The sequence below is a fragment of the Anopheles arabiensis genome, chromosome X (genome assembly GCF_016920715.1).
Source record: "Anopheles arabiensis isolate DONGOLA chromosome X, AaraD3, whole genome shotgun sequence".
NCBI classification, from domain to species: Eukaryota; Metazoa; Arthropoda; class Insecta; order Diptera; family Culicidae; genus Anopheles; species Anopheles arabiensis.
This window is the reverse complement of record NC_053519.1, coordinates 2,664,804-2,689,376: the sequence shown is the minus strand read 5'-3', so window position 1 is coordinate 2,689,376 and position 24,573 is coordinate 2,664,804. Positions and strand designations below refer to the sequence as shown.

Genomic DNA, 24,573 nt, shown 5'->3' with positions numbered 1-24,573 from the left:
CGAGATACACGCTTAATGTGGACCGGAAACGACTTCCCAAAATGCCAAAATAGCACTAATTTCGTGTTTTTTTTTCAAGTAGGGGATCGTTTTGGCCACTTTTTTCAATTATTTCATATGATTCTGACTGAATATAATGGTTTCAAAGCTTTTGAAATAGTTTTTAACATTCCCAAATAGCCAGAATTGCTTAAGCAGCTCATTTTGGCACGCTAAAGATCGCTGCTCTAATTCGCCTTTTGCAATAGATAAACAGCATCAAAGTTCTATGTGGGTCTTTCAAACAGCGCCTAAGCAGCTTGCTTATGCCACGATGCCAGGGATTATTTTTCTTTGTGTTTTATTTTCAAGCAAGCGTCATCGATGAAATAAACAACAAGATTTGTTTGGTGTAAACACATATGTATATTTTTAAATCTTTTGTATTGATGAATTACACACATTTTTACACAATTTACTGATAATTCACAATCACTTCACTCAATATTCATTCTTCAATTAACGAATCTAACTTGTGCAGCAGCAATGAGATTATTGCCGGCGTCCGTCTTTGACACTTTGACAAGAGCCACCTTGAACCGATGTCATGCATTAAAAAGCTATAAAGTTCCACCAAGTTCAGTACCCTTTCTTAACAAGCCTTCAAGTTCCTTATGAACCCTACTCATAGTGCTAATCAGCCGCAAAGTTCCAAAGAGTACCATGTGTCTGTTAAAAAGCTCCATAGTTCCGCAAAGTACCGTCTATCTCTTAATCAGCAATTTGCTCAAAGAACTGTCAAACTAAGAAATCCGCGTATCTCCGAATCCGCATATCTCCAAATCCGCATATAAGAGGTACCGTGTATGTCGGAGACCGCCTGTATTTAAACAATCGTATCGCCGTTCTAGTTGTAGCGATGCATAATTTCAATGCGAAACCATATAATAGTACAGAGGAAATGAGAAAGCTCTCCTCCAAGCGATGAAGCTCAACTGGTTGGGGTATCCCACCAACAGAGAGCGAAACCAGCTTTTTCGCTATTTTTAGAATGCATGAGTCGTTTGCCATCTGTTAAACGAAGTCTTTCTATATTCCGTTTAGGTAGAGAGCTTGAGTCGTATATAACTCGTTTAGTGGTCGTTTAGTGGATTTGTGGCACGTGGGACATCATATCAAAATATTCTATTCGATAGATAAAAACCAAATTGGAGCAAAACCGAATCGTCCAAGTCCAATTCCGATTTTCAGAGCGGCGTTTATCTGTCAAGCTTTATCTGACAGCCAAACTTATTCGGGCAAGGCAGTTTTTAGCCGTGTGTGATAACCGTTATACTATTGCGTTGCATTTGCTTTTGTTTCGTGAATCATGGTACAATAAGAAAAAAACGACAGAGCACTGCCTAAGCGGATCCGCCTGCGTTCGACGCGACCCGATCCGCCCAGAACTGAACTCGCCCCTGTAAACCGAACGCTCCGACAATGCAGGGCTAGCGGGGGAAAAATGTGCGTTTTGGTGTTGTTCGTTCGCCCTGAGTCCCGGTTATGCCAGACCGTGTTATATCCAACCTGTTATCAGCGCGGAACGAACACGCGAAAAACAATCAACATTCGGTCGGTGTAATGCAGGGTGGCTAGCATTTGTTTGTTTAGTGTGTGTGTGTGTGTGTGTTTGTTTTTTCATTTATTTTTACCTCCTTTGCATGTGCAACGAAAGGCGAAACAAACAAACAATATACAACACCGGCCGCCCAAACAATAGCGCGTGTGGCGGGATCGAGTGTCTGATAGCGAGGGTTGCAACACATTGTGCGTGTCCGTGCATTTTGGGGGGACATTGAACGGTGAACAGCACGCGGGCAGGATGGTGGACACGAGCGGCCACCGAATGCCGCCCGACGACGAGGTGCCGGATGGCTTTTACGAGATGTGCGACGACTGGGCCGAGCGGCTTAGGGACGAGAAGCTGCCATTCACCCGGCTGGCGCTCATCTGCAAGGTGTGTATGGCATGTGCTGCATCCTTTACCACCACACACACATTCATAATTGATGGTTGTTTCTGTTTTGGTTTCTGTTCGTGTGCGGCTCTGTAGGAAATCTGCAACACCGTGGGTCGGAAGGCTGCCACCGCCCGGTACGGCACGATCGACCTGGCCGAGGTGCAACCGAGCCCACCGGCGACGCTCGATCCGGCCGCGCTCGACACGTTTGCGCCCGAGCTGCCGCCCATGGTCGTGGCGCGGCGGCTGCTGGCCCACCTGCTCGACGGGAGGAAAACGCACAGCCAGCGGAAGATCGTGGCCAAATCGTACTACAACGTCTGGTGCCAGAATCTGCTCGACGGCGCCTCGCTCTACACGATGTGGGGCGTGCACGATCTCGCCGACCCGGACGACAACAGTGTCGCGCTGTACGGCATGCTGCACTCGCGGTTCCTCACGCCGCTACAAACCGTACCGGGGCTGGCGGGCATGGTGGCGGACCGCAATCTGGCCCTGTTTCTGTCGCCGGCGGCCGGCTACACCCGCTGGTTCAACACCGCGTCCGAGAACGTGCTGGCGATCGCGCGGCACGTGGGCCCGCCCGGCCTGTACGGGCACGAGCGGCCCGAACGGCTGTGGCACGTGGCGCTCACCAACCTCGAGTCGCCGTACCATGGGGCGCGCGAGTACATGCTGGCGCTGCTGAAGCTGCTCGTGCGGGACGAAACGTTCGCGCAGCGCACCGTGCGGCCCGAGTGGGCCCACTGGTCCTGGCTGGATCGGAACAAGTTTCACCTGCTCGCCCTGCTACTCGATCGCTACAGGTGGGAGAAGCTGCGGGATGCGTTGCCGCTCTCGGAGCAGCAGCTCGCCGACGGGCTGCGGCTCTCGCTGCGCTACAAGCATCTGTACGCGGGCGGGCAGACGCTGGTGCGGCTGCTCTACACCAACCAGCACATGGCCGACACCGTGTACGGGCTGGTCGCGAGCATCATCCTGTCCGAGCCGGCCGCGATCGTGCAGACGATGGTCAAGTATTGGTTCAGCTTCTTCACCCCGAAATCGTACCGCACCGTGTACGAACGGCTGGCGCTCGACGCAATCCTCACCTCCTTCGCGCAACGTCCCGGGCCGACCGACGGAGACACGCTGCCACCGTACCTCTCCTCCAACCGGTACGAGAAGCTGTTCCTGCTAGTGTACCTCTTCCGCCAGCAGGTGCAGTCGAGCGGCGTGCTGCAACCGCTGCTGGTGCAGCTGTGTGCGCTCGCCGAAACGCTGCAGCCGCTGGCGCCGGCCACACTCGACCTGCTGATCTGCTCGCTCGGCCACTATCTGGTCGCTTGCGGGGCGACGGGCCGCATCGACACGCTCCAGCACATGGTCGCGCTGACGCGCCACGTCCAGTGCGCGATGGAAGCGCCCGGCCAGATGGCCACCTGCCGCACGTGCGTCACCGTCTGCCAGCGGCTGCTCACACATATCGCCACCACGCACCAGGAGCAGCACCGATCCTTCCCGCTCGACGCGCAAGCACACCTGGCCAAGTTCATGTCGTACGACATGTACGATCGCTACCTGCTGCCCGCCGGCTCGACCCCGCTCGACTACCAGCCGACCGTGACGGCGCTCCGGCTCTTTGCCGCCTTCGTCGAGCAGTGCTTCGAGTTTCCCGCCACCAGCCCGTACGTGCTGCAGATCCGCGCGGACGGGGCGGTTCGCTGGATCGGTCCACTGCTGCCCGCCACACTGCCACTGCCCGAGCTCGGCGCTTCCTTCCGCTCCATGGTGTACGGGCTGCAGCATCTGCTGCGCAGCGACTTCGACGACATACGCGCGATCACGCTCACCATGCTGTACAATCGGGCCGGCGCGTTCTGCTACGATCCGCGGCTCCAGAGCCAGCTGGCCACGGTGCACTCGGGGGCGGCAGCGACACCGGACGCCCCGGACCAGGTACGCACCACGGTGCGGCTGCTGCTGAACGTGACACTCGCGCGGCTTGCGGCCGCCCTGGATGACCACGAGCGCGACTTTTACGCGTCCGTGCTCGCGGCGGAGGAGGATAACCCGTCCGGCCAGCTGCACCGGCTGATCGAGCGCTGCACGGAGGTGTGTTTCGGGTTTGCGGGACCGGCTGGCGGTTCCTCCGTGCTGGGCGGGGACGACCTGCTCGATGCGCACTGCTGCCTGGACACGGTGTGCGCCTTCATGCTGCGGTCGCTCAGTCCCACGACGCCGCTCGCCGACCAGTGCATCGTACAGACGAACTTCCGGCAGCTCGACCGATGCCTGGAGCGGCTGCTGAACCAGTCGGACGTGTGGCGCCGGACGCGGACGGTGGCCGATGACGCCGAGGAGGCTGGATCGTCCGACTGCTTGCAGGTTTCCCTCGCCAAGCGGAAGATCCAGGTCGCGCTGTGGAAAACATTACGCGTAAGTTGCTCGTTGCTGCTTCATTTAGCTGCTCAGCGGTTTAAGGGGGGTTTGGCGATTGAATTTGTATTGCAACAATCGATTTTTGTCCTCTAGCGAATACCTTGCGCTCCACTTTTTTGTCCGTTGCAACATCCCCGGGGTAATCGCAAATTTTGAAGCCTTGCTAGAGTTTGAATACAAAAGCAAAAAGTTATATCAAGCACTTTTGTGTACAATTTTGGCTATGATGCAATGAATCTGAATCTCGATTGGAAAGCTTCATGAATCTCAAGGGATTCATAAATCTCTAGACTTTCAAAGAGCTTGAGCTTTTTATTCTTTTTATTCTTCGAATCACTCATCACTGATGATTCATATGATTGAATCTCAACGAAAGATTCACGAAACCCAACACTACACAAAACTTTGGAAGTGCTGGGATCATTCCAGGCTTTTCCAAGACACTTTCAAATGTAAACATTATTTTTCACCACGTACAATACATTTTTCCTCATCACTCTTATATTTCCTTTTCATCATCATAATTTTTAATTTCTGCAGTATGATTTTCAACGCTTCAACGGTCTGTTGTCATGGTTTTTTCACCGAAATTTGAAGCCGGAATTCATCGCCCGTTGACCGTTGAAAATCATGCCGAAGAAATTAGAAATTATGCGATGATGGAAACAGAATATCAGATTGATGTGGATTAACATCTTGCACGCGGTGAATAACAACGTTAACATTCGAAGCTGACTTGGTAAACCCTGTATTTAACAACAGAATCTGGTTTGATATGAATATCATCTAATACCGGTAGCAGGAGGTGATCTATGTTAGAGACCAATTTTTGCGCATGAATACACCAGCACGGCTAATAACTTCTGCATGGCACGCTGGCAAAGATCGCTGCACACCGATGATTTCTTGGAAGACATTTATATGCGATAGCCCCAAAGGTATCCCTTCCCTCATGATTTGGAGGACTCGCTGTAGCTAGAGCATTTATTCGCATGATGTCTCGACTGCACATAAACCTGGTAACAACAAAGACCTGCAGGTGTGGAGTAGGTTATCATGACTTGGATCACATCCTCTGGTTTTCTAAGGCTTTCAAAAGGTTTTCTAAGGCTTTCTAAGGCTAACAAAAAGAAATTCCCATAGGGGATACATATTTTAGTGAGCAGAGTTCTCGAATATATGAGGAAAGTCTGCATTTGACATGTAAAACATACAACCCGCGAAGAACTTTGGCAGTTATCTGAATAAAGCCGAATTAGATTGTAGATTATAAGGTTTCAAGGTTTCAACCTTCAGTCTTGGTAGTTCGGTTAACGAAGAGTTGAGTAGCTTCCTAATGTAACCGCAAAGGTGGCATTTAGCATGTGGTTTAATAGTTGTTTAGGGGCGGCACCCTAAAGTCGGTCTTCTCATATTTTCACCCATTGTCTGACTTTGAGGCTTGCTGGACAGTTCGCAAATCATGTTTCGAAATAGCACTTTCTTGAGGCCAGTTTAGTCTGATACACCTATGGTTGGAAGGATTTCAGTTACCTAAACAACTTATTAGAGGCAAAAGGGTCTTTAGGGCAAAACCCTAAAGAGCTCCAAACTAGTGATGGATGAAGTTGGCCCAAATCCGGAGTCGACTGCGATAATTTCGGAACCGACTACCAGAAGATCGGTCCGCCCAGTCTTTCGGAATCGTGAGCAGCTGTCCGGAATCGCCCAGAGTCGTCCAGAGTCGTCTAGAGTTGCCCAGAGTCGGAGTCGTCCGGAGTCGTACGGAGTTGTTCGGAGTCGTCCGGAGTCATTCGAAGTTGTCCGGAATCTCCCGGAGTCGCTTGAAGTTGGAGTCGTCAGGAGTCTGTAGGAGTCCAAACAAAGGCCTTTATACAAAGTGCACGCGCATGCCTGATAATATGAACATTGCACAGGACGGGTCCAGTTGACTCCGACCAACTCCGATTCCGGTCGACTCCGATCGACTCTTGACGAGTCTGAATGACTCCGGACGACTTCGAAATACTGCGGACGACTTCGGACGACTCTGAACGACTCCGACCGAGAAGACTACGACTCCTCGCGGAACTAGTGGTTCCCATTTTGCCGACGTCGGAGTTGGATAAGAATCGTGGGTGTGCTCCAGAGATCACATCACTTGTCCAAACCCTCTTTATCTCAAACATATACGTTGCCGGACAAAAATCAATTGATTCAGTACAACAGCAAAACAACAAAACAATCAATCGTAAACCCCTGTGCTTATACCCTTGATTCGTTCAAACTTATAACTAAACATATCCCTGTTCTTGTGTGCGTTTTCTGCAGGCGCTGGCCATCTTTTTCGAGCAGCACGCGATCCGGATAATGGACCGGCAGGTCCGGTCAGCCGGCGAGCAGCTGGACGTCTTCCGCCACGAGCTGGCATCGTTGGTCGCGATCATGGTGAGCTGCTGCCACCGGGGCGCAATCGAGGCGACCGGGCTCAGCCTCAGCCGGGTCGTGCGGCACGCGGTGCAGCTGAAGGAGCAGGACCCGACGCTGCACCGGGCGGTGAAGCAGGTGTACTGCCGGTGGCGCGACTACGCACCGGCCAGTCCGGACGACTTCCGGGAGAACCGGGGGCTGATCTGGATGCGGCACTGCTTCCTGCGCCACGACACGACCGACCTGCGGGAGGGTTCGCTGCTGCGCGACCTGCTCCACCACAAGCTGAAGCTCGGCGAGTGTGCGCTTTACCACGAGCGGGGCGGTCAGCGCGTCACGGTGGAGGTGCTGTGGCTGCACCAGCTCAATCTGATCGCGCGCGAAACCGCCCTGAACGAGTCGATCCTGCCCCACCTGGACGAGCTGCTGATCGTGGCGCTCAGCCACATCCGCGTGACGCGTTGGTGCGTGCGCAATGCGGCCCTGCAGCTGTACGCGTCCTGCGCCCAGAAGCTGACCGGGCAGGGCCAGCAGCAGTGCGATCCGGGCGCCGACTGGCCGCCGGCCTACACCGCGTTCGAGGAGGTGGCCTGCAAGGCGACCCGCACCATCCGCTACATGATCCGCCAGCTGGACGGGATGCTGCCGGCGCCGACAAACGGGTACCGGCGCAGCAAGCGACGAACGCAGCCCGACCACTGCCCGACCATACCGTTCCAGCTGCTGGTGCTCCAGTTCCTGTCCAAGCTGGAGTACCGCGGGTACGGCCAGCATCACCACCCGGAGCCGGTCGCACCATCCAGCACCACACCCTGCCCGCCGCACCTCGAAATGGTGGGCAAGGTGCGCGCGATTCTGTGGCAGCTGTTGGGCCACGAGCACGATCTGGTGCGCAAGCTGGCCGCCCGCTGCTTCGCCCAGCTGCACGACTACGCCACCGAGCTGCCGGCCCTGCTCGACCCGCTCGTGCACGAGCTGTTCAGTACGCGCGGCAGCGTCAACTTTCGCCACGGTCTGTGCCGGGCGGTGCTGGCCTGCGTGCAGCGCTACGTCACGCTGTGCCGCCACGTGCAGCGGGACGAGACGGACCGAGCGAGCCAGCGCACGGCCACACTGCAGCGCGTCCGGGAGATGGTGTCGCGGCACTGGCACCACGAGACGGGCGGCGCACCGTTTCGCTACCGGACCGAGCTGCTCGGGCTGCTGCGCTATCTCGGGTTCGCGCGCGACAGTCCCGTGCTCGAGGCGCTCGTGCTCAACCGCACCGCGCCGAACGCGTTCGGGCAGGCCGTGCTTGTGATGCAGCTGAACCAGCTGTACGGCGGGGCCGCCTGCACGGTATCGCCTGCCGGCGTCGTGTCGATCGACCAGACGGTGGTCGATACCGGCGAACCGTGCGCCCAGTCCACCGCGCTGCCGTACGAAATCAGCCTGGAATGGGACCGTGAGCTGGATGCGCTCGAGGCGGCCGAGGACGACTGAGTGTGATTGGGGAGATAGGATGCACGGCAAATGGAAGCGCACGGCATGGGAAGGAATGAAAGACAGTCAGCGAGCGAGTGCGAGCTAGTTTAGCTAAAAGTAAATAGTTTTAAATTTGATTTTTTTTTTTTTTGAACAGTTTATACACAGCCACCACCCCCACGCACCACCATTGATTGGGGGGGAAGGGTGGGGATCTGCCTAGGGGGCATCATCCTTGACACAAAGTGTACCGGTTTCCTTCTTCGCGCTTGTAAAGCCAGACGGTGGGGGAAACACTTTTATCGCAATATTCTCGACATTTAAATCACGCACGCGGCCAACTACGCGGCGTGGAGTGTATGTATAGGCATATAAAGGCAGGTCCTGAGCAGGAGAGCAGGGATGGGAAGTGGTGTTATATTCGAGAGGGCAACATGCAGTATGCACCAACGCGCGAGTTGAGTGCCGCTTTGTTTAATAGACTTTTGGTGGCATTTATTTCGATGTATTTCGTTCGATTTTATGTGTTTTAATGTATGCGGAGGGATTGTTGATTGTTTTTTTTTGTCTTGCGTTAACATTTTACGCGGCATTACAGTGACAAGCGCTCGAGCATGCCAGAACCGGTAGCGGTACCAGTGTATAATTTCTAGTGCATTAGGTGTATGATTATTTTCTTACTTTCCTCCAATTGTACCATACAGTTTCCAATTAGCCGCGCGGCACGTGCGTCGTACACCCATTGCGTATTTATTGTTTACACATATAGGGCCCACCAGTAGGTATTTAAAGGTTGGCAAAAACAAACAAAAGAACAAACACACAAAGGCAAACGAAAGCTAGTAGCATTTTACTTTTTTTTTCAAAACGACAAAACGCCAGCCAGCCAGAGTGCATTTTTGTGTTGTTTGTTTTACCGTTTCCTACTTAAACGTACTTAATAAATTTCTCTATAAAAAAAAAAAAAAAAAAAAAAAAAAAAAAAAAACTCATTACCTTCTCACGTGCTTTCTGATACTGTGCGGGCTGCTGCTGCGCAAACGTACCGGCGGTTTGTTTGTCCGTATGACTTTATTAATATGTCTTCTTACGCTAAAGTATAAACACTTCCCACAACATCGTTAGCGATTAATGGAACAATGGACGCTTTGCTGTACCTGCTGCTGCTGCTGCTGCTAAGTCTGTAGCGACGAACCTGGCTTTATTGTAATTGTAAAATACGTTTTCTCCACTTTTCCACTCATTATTGTTCCGATTGCTCAGTCTAAATCCATTCCTGTTGGTGTTTTGGGCAGTTTTTTGCACATGGAGCTCACACACACACACACACACACACACACACAGTGCTCCTGGCGGACGCACTCACCTCACGAGAAATAAAATAAAAAATAATGCTGCCTCGATGTACGGAGCTAAGTTGTACGTGTGATTTCAGACGGAAAAGTGCGGATGTATATTTAAGTATTGGCTATTATTAAGATTAGCTTAACATTTCAATAGGAACCAAACGAGAATAATCTGTGTGTCGGTGTGTATGTGGCTGGTATTGAATGCCACGTGCTTTAAATACCTTGGGTTACGTTGTTGATTAAATATGTTTCGCAATTAAATTTTTTATATTTTATACTAAGAAAGCGTATGGGAAAGAAAGCGTCAGCATGAGAGGAGGACCGAGGAGTCAACCCTTAAGGCACGCCTGCTAGTGACAATTGCTTTTATCGTGCCATAGGAAAGCGGGGGTTCGTCGCTTGTCGCACCAACTTGCCGTGAGTGGCTTTCATTTTCTTTGCAAAATAGAGAGGCGGCTCACTGATTTTTCACAGCTGCTTAATAAAAAAAGGGGGGGGGGGTTACTCCTTTTTTTCTGTCGTTCGCTTTATTTGCACCTATTTAATATAATTTCAGTTCTGTTTTTTTTTTGCTCCCTTGTTTTGTAACGCCGAAGGATGGGGTGTGAAAGTGTTTTTTTCTCGCTTTCTTTTTTTTTTGTTTAATAAATTCCGACAAAAAAGCGGGAAAAATATGTTAAAAACCAACTAATTAACCGTTACCGGACGTCCGGCGTGCTGCCATTGCTTACAATTCTGTCCCTGTGCTGCACATTTTGTTTCCTCTCAGCTGTACACACCGCCCCCCCCCTCCCTCTTTGCATCTTTCCATCATACACTGCCATAATACCGCCGAGAGAATAAGCTTTGCCCCTTTCTTTATATAATAGAAAACGATTCGAAAAAAGAAAAGAAAAACAATTCAACATCCTCGGGTACGGTTGTCGCTTTAGATAGGCTTTAGATCGTATAAGAGATAGTTCATTACGGGACAGATTAATAATGCCATTATATATTATGTCAACTCCACTTTCCTCTATTTCTCTTAACATCCTCTCTCTTTCTCTCTCTGTTTCTCTTCTACGTTGTCCTCTATACTACTAGCGCATGTAGTCTTTTTTTTTCTTTTCCTGTATACGAGCGCCTTGGAAGTACATAGTATACACAAAAAAAACAACAAAACAAATCAAGAGTCATCCAAAAAAATATGGAATTTTATCGCATTATGGCATTTGACGTACATTATTTTTTGTTTAAAGGCCGCTTTCTTCCGAGTAGGGTATGTGTATGAGTTTGTGTGTGTATACGTACCGTTGGTATGGTATGATTGCTTCTTTTTTTTTTGTTCTCTTCTCTATCATGTTTCAGTAGTAGCAGGGACAGTAACAACAACAACAACAAAACTGTCCTCCTGTATTGCTTTTGCGGGGTTTTTGTTTTGTCTTTTGTTTGTCTTTTTTTTTTTGCAGGCAATTTCTTAACATTTGCGTGTTTTTTTCCTTCCTCTTCGCCTTCTTCTTCTTCTACTCTCTAATGGATTAGATACACACGCACAAAAAAAAAAGAAAGAAAGAAAGAGTACAAGAGTACCACTACTCCAGTCTTTTCGCCCATCGAGGTCGTGGTGTTTGGTGCGATTCTTATAAGATACGTAATTAATGGAAAACATGGAGCCGTTTCCCTGTTGCAGTGTGGGTGTATGTGTGTGTGTGTTTGTTTGTGTGGGTAATGATGTGTATGTTGGGGTAAGGCGGGAGAGTTGTTCGGGTGTGGTAATAACGCCCACACCCCCTTTTCCTAGACGGTTGCGCCCACACCTAGCTCTACCGTTCCCGTTCATTTTTCTTTATATATATGTAAGTGTATAGTATTTCGTTATAGTTTACGCCCGCCCGGCTACATTTCGTTACGATTGTATATTGTGTGTTTTTTTTTTAATAATACTGATGCTTGTATCATACATCTCCTCCCTTAGCGGCCGCTTTCGGTCGCTATCCATGTGTGATTATGCCATTTGCTTTTCCGTTTGCTTTCGTGTGCGGCAATTCATTTGCGAAATTCCCGTTTGCCCTCTTAGCTAGTAAAAGCGCAATGTCTTTTCTTCCAAAGGACGCCGCCTCGTTCCGTCCTATGTTCGGCCCTCCACTTCCAAAGTGTGGGCCCCGCCTGCTTCCAATCCCGTCTGTCACACGCCTGTCGATTGTCATTATCATGCAATGCTGCGCTGGAATGGTTTTGTGTCTATGAGTAGTGTGTGTGTGTGTGTGTGTGTTCGAATTAAGGTGCTTCTCCTTCTGCAAGATAAGGCACAGCACAGGCGGTTGCATTGTCGTTTTTTTTAATAAGGCCTTGCTTAAAACAAAAACAAAAAAACGTTTGCCGGACGCTTTGCTGCAGCCAGCGAGAGAGAGAGAGAGAGAGAGAGAGCAAATTGGAGTTACCTCCCCCAGAGCTTAGAGAGCAGCACACCGTGTGGCGCAAGTACTAAAACGTACTCTAATCAGGGAAGCCAGGAGGGGCGCTTCCTCGGGAGGCACGCACGAAAACAAAACCAGCCTTATTTGCAAGTGCACAACACACTTACTCACGATCCTCTCCACTTTTTCCACGGTGTGTGTGTGTGTGTGTGTGTTTTTTTTTACGTCTAGCAACAGACTGTTTCCTTCGCTTACGGGACGAGAGGGTGGAAGCGAACGGCTCGACAGCCTAATACACTGCCACGTTCGTTTCTTTTAATTGGAATCTAATTGGATAATTATTATTTTATTTTTTATTTTTTTTTTTTTTAATAAAAAGCAAGCTAGAAGAGAACGAAAGACCGCTTGGAAGGGCGCTCGAAAACATTGGAATTAGCACCTGGGTTTTCCCTGTGTTTTGTTTGTTTTTGCAGCGTGTTCGCATCATTCTAGCTAGCATCAATGTTTCAATGCATTCCACAGCATTCCTACGTGTTGTGTGTTTGTCCTAAGCGCTGTTGTTATCGAAAAACACAAAACCAAACAAACAAAAAGAGAGCAAAAACTGTGCAGTGTTTGCTAATCATTGCGTTGCAGAATGTATCCGTATTTTTTTTTTCGGTTTTAGTAGAGGCACTGCTGTATTTATTTCGTTAGAGGCACTCGGTTTCGATAGCCGGCAAGCTTGCGTGTGTGTGTGTGTGAGTGTGTGTGTGTATGAGTGTGTGTGAGTGTGTGTATGTGATGAATGATAAGACAAAAGGGGTGGGGAATGGGAGAACGTGGCTTGCCACCTTGCAGCTTTAGGAGGAGAGTTGCATTGTTTAATAAATTTGCTTCAAAAATTCCATGCCAAAAAGAAAAAACGGGCCACAGACCAGAGCCAGACCAAAGTGAGAGAAGAGCAGAAATTGCTTCAAAAAAAAAAGGCAACTCGTGTAGTGTCTGCCAGCTAGGCTAAAACTTGGGCACACTTAAAACGGCAGCGAGATGCAGAAGGAAAACTCCGGGCCAAGCCACGCACACCGAGCAAGAGAGAAAAACGAGCTCGAGGCGCCCATCCCCCACCCGCTCCTATAAACACAGCCAATATTTAGTCTTGTTACTTTTTTTAACTTCTTCCTGTGTCTCTTTCTCTCCCTCTCTCTCTCTCTCTCTCTCTCTCTCTCTCTCTCTCTCTCTCTCTCTCTCTCTCTCTCTCTCTCTCTCTCTCTCTCTCTCTCTCTCTCTCTCTCTCTCTCTCTCAATCTCTCTATGCACGCGAATAAATACTGCTCGAAAATGTTGTGTTAGGTGTGTGATCGATGAGAGTGTTTGTATGTTGGATGTTGGATGTAGAATCATTCTGTATTTTTTGTTTCCTGCCTCGAGCGGGTTTTCATCCCCCCCCCCCCCCTACCTTCGGGTTTGGTTTTTGGCAGGAACGCTGTTGTTGCTTTTGCTTTTTGCTCACTTTCGTTCCGAGTTTTCGTGTAATTTTGCGTTGCTTATGGGTTCGTATTACAGATTCGTCATAAAGTATGTGTGTGTGTGTGTGTGTGTATATGTAAATGAACAAATGGGATGTTCGTCACGTGTTGCCTGCTGCACACACACACACACGCACAGTTCTTGCCTACTTATACAATAGCTAAATTCTCATTCGAATATGTTACACAATTGTTTCGCGTTGTCGCCCGTGTTGCGGAGGCCCCCTTCCCAAATCACCCTCCCTCCACAGGGAAGGGTGTCGGCGGAGAGGGGAGGGGTGCGACGGCGTATTTACACTAACCTTAGCTTAAAAGTGTTGTATATGTATATATATATATATATATGTATATATGTATATATTAGCGTTAATTCTAAATCAGATCCCGTTCGAGGCGTTCACGCGCCACGATGCTGCGCCACACCGTACATTTCTCGCCAATCACGCCCGCCACCCAGCAGCACACGCCTGCCGGAAGAGTTGGGAACATCCTTATCGCTGTCGCTCTCTTTCTCTCTCTCTTTCACGCACGCTTTTCTGCATTCTCCGCTCCATTTCCATTTGATTTGCACAGCTTCCGTCGCTCAATTCGAACCCATTCCTGGTACGCACGTGCAGCCACACAATGAAGCGGGGGGCGCGGGTGGCGAAAAGTGGTGTAGGGTAAAGCCCCTTGCCAAGCAAAGCAAAGTAAGTTTCGAGGTTGGAAGGGATTTAGGGGTTCGTCGCCTGCTCCATCTCCATAAAGTCGACTTAAGTGTTGCATTTTTTCTTCTTCTTCTTGTTTGTTTTTTGCTTTGTTTTGTCGTCGGATTATCAATCCGTGCAAATGTATGTAACTGCCACGCTGTGTTTCGACCGTGTGTGGTTGTGTGTGTGTGTGTGTGTTGGTGGTTGAAGGAAAATCCGTTCCGTGGACGGGTTTCAAACGCCCACGCCTCCGCACACACACACGCACACACGCACACACACACGATCTAGCTCTCTGATCGCAATCCGCGTTTTATCGTATTTTCGGGGTAGGATGGGACATACCAATTACGAGGTTAGGCTCCGTAGGTACCATTGGCCGGCACGCGCTCCGCCGTCAGGGAGGGCGTGCGTGCGCGCGCTCCGCCGCATCGGGGACCGGGAGGGGGGACCCCGCCCGGCCACCTCCAGCACGGTCGGCGTGCGCTAGCGGCAATGGTTGAGCCAGTGCAGATAGTAGAACACAGCCAGCACTACCATCATGGCAAGAAATGCCCCGTAATACATGCTCGCCGTTTCGATGTGTATCTTCGGCTTGCGCATGCTCAGGTAGGTCCCATCCAGGTACTTTGACTCACATCGTTCACCCATGAAGCCGTCCGCGCACTCGCACGTCGGCATGGTCGAGTTGGCGATCGTGAAGTTGTAGCATTTGCCACCGTTCAGGCAGTAGTTCTCCTCGAACAGCTGCGAACATTTGCCCATGCGCATCAGCAGCTGGTCCTTCTCGTTGCCCCGCCCGCTCGGGTCGTCCCGGCGGCCGGTCGGCGGTTCTATCACCGTGCCGTCGCCGTTTCGCTGCTGCTGCTGCTGCTGCTGCTGGTGGTCGTTCGCTTTACCGCCGTTTGTGCTGATACCACGGCCGAGGCCGCCAGTGCCCGGTCCGCCACCGCTGCCGGTAAGACGCGAGTCCATCCCCGTCGACGCCGTGTCCGGCGGTTCCCGGTTGTTCGACGAGGAGGTCGCATCCGGCCGGATCACCGTGAAGGTGGTGGTGGCGGACGTCATCACACCGCGAAAGTGTGACACTGGCCGAGGTCTTGATTTTGGCATCGATCTGCTAGAACAGCAGTCTAAAATAGGAGAACGGGAAGAAGAGAAAAGTATCAGCGGTAGGTCGAAGAAATTTTTTATTAATTTGCAAACTCAAACTCGAAAATGTTGGATTTTGTCTGGTTGGCAGCAATTAAACGACGTGTTATAGCAAACACGTATTTGTGCATCAAATTTGTAACATTCGTCGTAGCTTTGGTATTAATATACATACATTACTGTGCTTGATCTAACGGGTAGGCTGGACATTGTTTGGCCTGTGATAGTAAAACACATATTCTTGGCAATTTATTTCGCTTATTGAACATATATCCACTAATGATAGGACTATCCGCTTCCGAAGTCGTTTCGGAATCAATTCCGGGATCATTTCCGATTCTGGAGTCAATTCCAATTCTGGAGTCAATTCTGATTCTGGAATGGATTTCAATTCTGTAATCAATTCCGGAGCCAAATCCGATCCAGGAATCGATTCTGGATCCGATTCCAGGGTAGATTTCAGAGCCGACTCTGATTCCGGAATCGGAATCAACCCGGATCTCGCAATCAGCTACGGCATCAGAATGAAATTTTTTCTCCGGAATCAGATACAGTTCTTGAATTGAAATCAGAAGATTTAGAAACGCAATCAGTCCTAGATTCTCCATGAGAATGAATCGTCTACATACGTATCTGCGTAGGACCCAAACGCCTATGGCCATGAAGATGACGAAATCAAAATTTGATCCCGGAGCCGATTTTGATTGCGCAGCCGACTTCGGAACCAGTTCCAGAACCGATTCTGGATCCAGTTCCGGAACCGATGCCGGAACCGATACTGGATACTGTTCCGGAACCGATGCCGGAACCGATACCGGATACTGTTCCAGAGCCGCCCTCGAGTTCAATTCCCGCGCCGAATCCGGGTTCGATTCTGGAATTGAGTCCGGAGCCGATTCCAGGTCCGAATTCAGAGCCGATTTCGGATTCGATTCCGGAACCGATACGACAGCTGAATCCGAACCTACTATCCGGAATCGGTTCCACAAAAAAAACGGAGCAAGTCAAAATCGATTCCGACCAAAACTTCAAGTTTCCCATCGAAAATTTCTTCCCAGCGAGTATCCTTTTGATATCTGAGAACAGGTAATAGGTTGCTGGGAGCCAGGTCTGGAGCATACGGTGAGTGGGAAAGCATTTCCCTGTAGCCCTTGTTCATGTATTTTGGCCATCGTTTTCACTGATTTGTGACGCAACAAACATCTCGTTGAGCTCGCGCGCCAGCCTATTTGCATAGACGCTTGACCTCATGTCCAAATATACTGTACTGATGTGACAAATCGCTATCGAACTATTGTACAGCTTCAGTCAATTCAGCCTCAATTGCAGAGCGTTTGGTTTTCGTCACCTTTATTTTCCAAAAAATAACATCAAATTATTGGAACGAATAAAGAGGGTGAAAACCCCCCAGTCCCGCTTTTTCCCTCCGCGAGATTCCCACCGGCCTCCTGCCCCCCCACGGTGGTTCCCACGATGAAGCTCCCACCGTTCAAAGTACCCCTTTCCATTCCCATCGATCGTGTTTGGCCGTTAGAGTCTCCCCCCGAAAACTAGCAATGGGTTGATTATGTTGATTGCAGTCTGTCGATCGGTTGTGGTCACACAATTGCGACACAGTTCTGCCGCGGGGGAGAGTTCACATTTCTTTTCCACCCGCTTCAGGGAGAGCGGCAAAAATCAAATTAAAAAAAAATTAAAAGCACAATTCCATCCAAATCCCGTTTGCTACAGACGACACGATGGACTGCTATAATTAGCTTCTTCTAACTCCAATTTCTCCATCTTTCTCCTTTCCGATGGTCGAAAAACAAAAAAAAAACAAAACACGCGTGTCGCCACGAATTTTTGGAACCGGCCGGGGAACGACGATCACACCATTGTTTCGGCGACACAAACAAATTTACCGATTCTCTTCCAATTAAAATCTTTCTCCACTCGATAGGGCAGCCATTGCAAGGGTGGTGCGTTGCCCACCGCGCTAAACCAGTGACAAATTAGTTTAAGCAACGTGGCACCGTTCCGATGGTTTTTTTTTCACACTCTAAAACGGGGGGGGGGAGAGACAACAAGGCTTTACGATGCAGCAGCAGCAGCATAAATGCAGCCCTTCCCTGGCATTGGTCTGTGCCTACTTTCTATCGTTAATTAATCTGCAAACAAGATCGATGCGGCGGCTGCGGCCGCCGACAAAAATTCACAACCGGGCACAACATAAAACCAACAAAAAAAAAACTTCCGGCCTTCGTTTTTCCTTGCTTGGGCCTACCTGAGCGCACACATTGAACGGCCCCCCTATACTTATTAAGCTTCCCTCTACCTTTCGCCTGCGGTTCAATTGTTTTTGATTTTTAGTATTAATTTTAATAAGCAGAAAATTCCCCAATTAGCAAATGCTGGGATGGGCTAATTGATCTCCCCCAAAAATGCCTCGCAGCCCCACAGAGCGCGCCACTTACCTGTGTGAACCACAACTGATGACAGCATAATTAATAGTATAGCACAAAATTTTACTGCACTTGATTTCATTGCTCCCAAGTGTGTTGCTGCCGCCGGTATATCATGCACGCAGGGTGGGGGGGGGGGGGGGTTGGGACGGTTGGTTTAGGCGCCCCTGCTTTCTCTCGCTCCTTGTCCTGCTGCTCCTTCTGTTTCGTCCTTCACTGCCGCGCTCTTTGCTTTTCTTTACACCTTTTGCTTTGCGTACTGTAGAGTTTAGAAGATTTTCAACGAATGTGGTCGGCCGACGAGGAGAGTGGTGTCGCTGCACACGCTGCCGCCAACACGGCTGGAACGTATCTGCAAGAAAGGAAGCGAACGAACAATCAGGTAAGCTGGTCAGAGAAATGCAATCAGCAAACGTTGCACCGGGGCGATTTAAAAGGGCTTTTTGCAGCAATTTGGGTAATGAGCGAAACTTAATTAAACCGGCCGTGTGCTGGCAATGTTTTTTTGTTGCTTCGTTTGTTTGTTTTGTGAAACCACAACACACACACACACACACACACCGGGGTCGGTTTAATGCCGCTTGAATAATACGGCCCGGAGGCGCCCGCGGCGAACGATGAGCTCACCGCCAAACGGCACCAAGAAGTGTGCGCGAGAACGCGCGCCGGGAGAACTTTATTACGACCGAGAGCCGACCGAGGTGCCTTTGTCCTCACCGGCGTGACGGTTATGGTCCCCCCCCCTCCCCCCCCATTAGGGATTTGTTTACGGTTTGACCCAACCGGTGCAACAACGGGGGCTTAGCTGGCGGAGCGCTTTAGTGTGGCCTCGTAAATCGGCCTCGCTGCAATAACACCGCTTGTGCCGAACATTCCAATTTATTACTGCGCAGTTGACCCTTTCGGGGTTCGGGCCGATCCGTTTTACGAGCGAGCTTTAGCGGGAGGGTGGAGGGATTTTACAGCCTCCGCGTCCTGGCTGACCCGGGGCTGGTGGATCGAAATTCACGAATGGTATTTTCCAACTCATTAACAGGTACCGCCGCGCCAAGCGCGTTCCCGACACGAAAGATCGATGCAAAACGGCTCCGGGAGAAGTTTTCGCTGGCAGCGGCACAGCTCTTTTGCTCGGCAGGAAGTTGAGCGTTGTGCAAATGATGCGATTTATGGTTCCACACAGGACGACTCAGCGGCTTACGAAGGCGCCACACGAACTGGATCGCGGACCACGTTAAAGTGCTCGAATGCGCACCGTTTGGTCCGGAGACCACCCCGGGCCCTGAGGAACGGAGATTAAATATATTGAGCGATGCTAAGAATGCATTTTATTGCTGCCAGTATTCTAAGCGCAAGTGCGCCGGGAAGGTGATCGGGAGATTGACCAGTTGAAGCGAAGCCCACGTAGCAGCTGCGCTTTTACAGATTTGGACAGAACTGCCATCATGTCTTCCGCAAAACGCCATTTATTTCAATGGACATTTCAATTGCCAACTGCATGTATGGAGATTTTAAAAATGAGACATTTATGCGAGTGTTGTGCTTTTACGAATGTTTCGTAAGGATGCACTGATTGCAATTATCAGTAATTGATAATTTAAAGACTCTGATGTGAATACTAAAGATTTATTTCAATATGATTCTTCAAAACTGCAGGAATCTCCAAGGAATCATTTGAGTTCACGTTATTACGGCTTTGGAAGAATCTTCAATACATCGGGTATTGACAGATGCTCTCAGGATCTCAGAGCAGGTTTGCTCCCCGTGTTTCAATGCTTTACCCAAGGGTATATTCGATTGAATCTCCAAAGAATAGATGTACTGTGAACTCTCTAAGCTCTAATCTTCAAAGAACCTACAGCTTAGCGAAATTCGCATCTTACGGAAAACCAATCACGTGTTGCCATGAAGTATTCAATTCAATGTTTAAAACTGTCACTCAAAACTTCCCCTCCAAGAATCGAGATAGACAAATCGTGTGTAAAGTTTATAGAATTCATGTATGGAATATGACGAGACTTTGGAAACGGTCATCCCTAAAGCAACAATTCCCGCTGAGGATACTACACCATTGGGAGATTTCATCATATGCTTCTACAGATTAATCAATATCTAAAACGTCAACGTTAGCAACACCCATCACACGTGTCGATGTGATCTTTAGGCGATCTTAAGACACAAAATCAACAAGGCAAGAATCGCGGTGCAAAATAACTGTGTAACGGTTTATCTCAAAATCTGTTCAAACCTATTCTGGAGAGCTGTGAAATTGTAAATCCATCCATCATGAATCCAAAAAGATTCCATACATCTTCAACGATCTGTGAAGATTGATGCATCTTTGGAGATTCCTACATTTTTGAAGGTTCTTGTATCATCATTGGAGCTTCGTGAATCTGAACATTTGAGATCCAGATTCAAAGATTCACTTTATGTTAATGCGATCTGTCGATGTATCTGAAGATTTAAATTAATACATACTGAAAGACGGCCTAAGCTTTGAAGATTCGTTCAGAGATTCATGAGCATTGAGAATCAGAGTAAGCCATACGATTGAGATATGATTCGCATTGTAATTCGATGGCAAATTTGATCGGATTTAGGATTGGGTTCGAGATTAGGATTTCACTGAGAAACGATTACGTTTCTTTTCCAATTTAATTGGGATTGAAATGAGGTTAAATTAGGATTGGTTTGATCGATCGAGTTTCGGTTCGTTTGATTCGAACATCTGAATTCCGAATTCAAACATCCCAACAATATATGGTAGACTCAAGATTCAGTCCTTAGAAAGGATCGGGGAAAGGATCACTTGACGGATTGGGATAGGTACTGATCTCTTGTGAAGATTTGATTGGGATATGATTGGGATTGGAATTCGATCGAGATTGGGATTGAGATTAGGATTTCATTGGGATACGATTCCAATTCGTTTCCGATGTAATTGGAATTGAAATGAGATAAAATTGGGATTCGTTTGATCATCTAGATTTAGGCTTCGTTGAATCTCCGATTCACGACAAGATTTGGAAGACTCAAAGATTCAGTCCCTAGCAATATTCGAATCGGATCGGCAATCCCACTTGACGGATTGGAACAGGATCGGATCTCTTGAAGTGAAGATTCGATTGCGACTTTAGTCGGAGCCCGACAAGATTTGAAATTTAAAGACTCAAACCCCTCCTAGGATGCCTCCTAGGATTTAGCGACAGCTCAGCATGGTTTTGTTCGTTACGCTCGTATCCCTTTACAGCAAAAACTGCAGAAATACAACACACAAGAGACAGCAGCTTGTGTCACCAATCACCAAATAAATGGAGCTAACCGTCTGGATTAATTCTTGCCATAATGCTGGATGACATATGGGCTGCCCGCCGCTTTCTGCACATGTCCTGTGATGGTACACACTTTTGTGCATCCCTAAAACTCACGGCGACGGCTGACGCTCCTTAAACATTGCCAAAGAAGGTAATTTGATTGTGCAAAAAATGAAATAAAATAAAGGCACACACCATCTGGGTGGGGTCACAGATCGAGCCGGCTCCGGTGCGCTACCGTAAACCTGGTAACCTCCTGCCCACCAACCCCAAACGCTTACCTCGCTCGAACGTGTAAAAGACGACGACTGTTGCTGGTTCGGAATGTCTAACGTCTCGCAATATTAGATCCTCCTGCCGTAAGTGCGCAAGGAAGCACCACACACACACGCTGCACCTGTTGATTGATGTGGCAGGAGGCAAGCGTGCCACCGTGTTTTTTTGCTGCTGCTCCCTCGGTCGATTGAGTTATTGGAGTAGAACTTTTTTTTTTGCTTTTCTTTTTCAGGTTGATCGAGTAGAGAACAAACGCCTTCGGGTCCTCTCCTCCCTGCGACAGAGTGCGGGGATTAGAGCGGCCGGCGGTTTCGGGGTTTACGGGTGTCTGTTTTCACTCACTGTTTTTTTTTTTTTGCTTCTCTTCTCTTCCTTTTTTCTTGTGTCGAAAGCACACACACACACACACACACACGATCGAGCGCAGATGTTTGGAACCTCTGCTGCAGTGTGTGGAGAGGGGTTTTAAAGGCACCTCCTCCTCCTCCTCCTCCTGCTCGACGGAAAAGGCCACACAGTGTTAAAGGTAAGGCACAAGAAGCACAAAACACACACAGAAGGGAGGTCTCTGCTGACGGCGGCTGCTGCTGCTGTTTGATTGGGAGAGGTTGAATTGATGCAACAAGAAGCGCACACCTGGTGGCGGGGACGCGGCACACCACCGACAGCACGCGCGCACACGGCGATGACGCACGCGACGCCAAAGAGACGCGGCACGCGTCAGCCGCTCAGCCTGCCGGCGATACGACACTGCCACCTGGTGCAAATGCACGCAAAACACATACACACTCTTGCGCGCGCGCACACACACACCTGCTGCTTCTTTTGCTGCTTCTTGAGGCTTCCCCCGGGAGCACACGTTGTTGATGCCGCCAACAGGACACACGCGGCACAGAGCGGCACACAACAGTTCACTTTTAACACAAAAAAAAAACAAGGATTAGGGGTTTCCCTTCGATTTGCTTCTTCTTCTTCTTCTTCTTCTTTTTCACAGATATCAGATGCCTGCACGGTCGCTACACTGATGCTGCTCTCGTACCGCGCACAACAAAACTGTTTCGGGCAGAGTCATTTTTCTCGCCTTCAATTCGCACTAAGCGTCACACCACCACACGTGTGCGTGGGCAGGGAATTTAAGGGGACAGGATCCGGCGGGTTCACACACCGACCACAGAGAGAGAGATAGAGAGACTGAGAAAAAAAACACACACACACACACAGGAAGAAAAGACGCTTCCCCCTTCCGTCAGCCACAGCACCAGCTGTGTTGCGTCTCGCGAGCGCGTTTAATGATGGCCGCTCGCCGGTGCACCGGACGCGGTGGTGGTGAACGGACCCGGGCGACGGCGGTTCGCAACCGGCAGCTGCTGCCGCTGCTGCAACGCGCTGCAGCGACGACGACGACGACAACAACGGTGGCGCTGTTCCTGCTGCTGCTCGTAGCGGTCTCCGTCGTGGCAGCTCGCGTCCGTCTGCTTGCGCGTCTGCTGCTGGTGTTGAATGTCGTGAAAGTTGTGATCGTACAATACGCTGCTCGTAAACCGTACCCGCTGGTGCTGTATTTTCATCTTGTTTAGGGGGCTCCGGTGCTCGGTCCTTTCGGGGTTGGCCCTCCTCCCTTGCAGCGTGCTTCCTTTTGCGTTTTTTTTTTCTTTCTTTCTGGCGGTTTTCGGTTGTTGTTGTTGTTGCTGCCGCCGGTTGCCCCCCTGTTGCGGTTGTAGCAAACAACGAGGGGGGAGAGAGAGGGAGGGAGGGGGGGGTTGGACAAACCCTTGTTTCCTCCTCCACCACTACCGCCCACCCACCGTCGTGGGGTACGGTACTATCCTTCACGCACTGACGGAATCACTGCAAGCGGCACACACACACACGCACATACACAAAAACACGTCGTAGGATGAAAAGAAAGAAGAAGAAGAAAAAGAAATTATTATAGCTTTTTTATGTAGAAAAAACATGCAAAAATAGTGCCCATTCGGGTGGGCATTCGCTCCTAACACCACCGCCACACACACACACATACACGCACGTAAATTTTTTATTGTTTCGATTGAGTTTATTTTTTATTTTTTATTTTTTTGGGGTTCGTCGCTTCCCAACCACACAACACACACCAAGTCGTTTAGGGAAAAGCTGCAAGCACCCGGGGCCCGGTGCAGGATGTTCGTAGTCCGGCTTACGGTGCATTATTCACCGACCGTGGGAAAGCACAAAGCGTGGGGGGTAGGAGGGGGAGGGGAAGGAGGGGTGTGCAGCAATAAAAAAAAAGGCAAAGATGGACCCTTGGCGCCGTCGCCGCACAGAACGAAAGAAGCGAAACCAGCCATTCCTCCCCCCCCCACCTCCTCCCACCCTCCTGTTTCCGTTTTTCTTCACGGTTCTCCTCCCCCAACCAAAACAAAAATGGCTCTCTGGCTCACTCCCTCCCCCCCCCCCCCTTTGTGGTGGAATTGGGGGTGTATGTGTGTGTGTGTGTGTGGGTCATTTTGAAGATGACGATACACAAGATTTGTGTGTGTTTGTGTGTGTTACACTTTCAGTTCCGTTTGTTTCTTTTCCATGCCTCCCCCCCTTCACCACTCTCTTTCTCTCTCTCTTATTAACCCACCGATTGCCACTACGCGTTCGGCTGTGCGGCGTTTGAACGCCGCCTTCACGCACCACAGATTCCACTGCACATCGCGACGACACAGAAACAGACAGACAAACAAATACCACAACAACAGCAACACCAACAACAGCAAAACTTCACTGCAAAGTGGCCAAAATTTGTTTCTCGACGACCCGAAAGGTGGGTTCGTCGCTTACGCTCGCGTCCAGCTCCACTGTTTACTGCACTGGTCGTGTATTTTTGCGTGCGCCAGCAAACCCGGCCGTTTTGAAGTGGGGAGCGGGCTTGGTCGACGGGCCTTGCTGCACGGGCGAATTGAATTGTTGCAGGTTCGGTCGCTCCGGCACTACTAATGCTGCCAAAACTGTCAGCCCGAACGCTCACTCTCAGCCTCTCGCGCGCGCGCTTAACGTTTTCCCCGTCCAGGGCCGGGCCGGACTCGGCCCGGACCGGTGTGGATTCCCCTTTGCCTTCTTGTCGTTTTGTTGTTGTTGTTGTTGTTGTTTGCTGTCTCCCTTTCCCAACCACCCACTTCGGTTTCGGGTTTCTCGCTTCCTCT

The 24,573-nt window shown here is 49.8% G+C and overlaps 2 protein-coding genes across 5 annotated transcripts in view; one reads left to right on the top strand and one right to left on the bottom strand.

The window, feature by feature from the left end:
• The first annotated feature begins 1,541 nt into the window (after positions 1 to 1,541).
• LOC120905521 lies at positions 1,542 to 8,796 on the top strand. The gene is made up of 4 exons (XM_040316373.1): positions 1,542 to 1,593; positions 1,697 to 1,978; positions 2,075 to 4,399; positions 6,713 to 8,796. The coding sequence occupies exons 2-4, from the start codon at positions 1,844 to 1,846 to the stop codon at positions 8,291 to 8,293; spliced, it is 4,041 nt and encodes a 1,346-aa protein (XP_040172307.1). The 5' UTR covers positions 1,542 to 1,593; positions 1,697 to 1,843; the 3' UTR covers positions 8,294 to 8,796.
• A 1,389-nt stretch (positions 8,797 to 10,185) lies between these two features.
• Positions 10,186 to 24,573, bottom strand: part of LOC120905520 — a 28,775-nt gene continuing 14,387 nt past the window's right edge. For 2 of the 4 annotated variants that reach the window (XM_040316369.1, XM_040316370.1), the window contains exons 2-4: positions 21,409 to 23,251; positions 17,826 to 18,165; positions 10,186 to 15,350 (exon numbers count right to left, since the gene is read on the bottom strand). In XM_040316369.1, coding sequence (XP_040172303.1) covers positions 14,704 to 15,350; positions 17,826 to 17,895 — 717 coding nt within the window. In that variant the 5' untranslated portion in view covers positions 17,896 to 18,165; positions 21,409 to 23,251 and the 3' untranslated portion in view covers positions 10,186 to 14,703. Of the gene's footprint in view, positions 15,351 to 17,825; positions 18,166 to 18,374; positions 18,441 to 21,408; positions 23,252 to 24,011; positions 24,028 to 24,573 lie in introns of those variants that run through there. The other 2 variants (XM_040316371.1, XM_040316372.1) reach the window with 2 other exon arrangements.

Coding starts and splice junctions, on each gene's coding strand:
- LOC120905521 (XM_040316373.1), top strand. CDS start 1,844: ATGGTGGACACGAGCGGCCACCGAATGCCGCCCGACGACGAGGTGCCG. Junction 1,979..2,074: donor GGCTGGCGCTCATCTGCAAG/GTGTGTATGGCA, acceptor GCGGCTCTGTAG/GAAATCTGCAACACCGTGGG. Junction 4,400..6,712: donor CGCTGTGGAAAACATTACGC/GTAAGTTGCTCG, acceptor CGTTTTCTGCAG/GCGCTGGCCATCTTTTTCGA.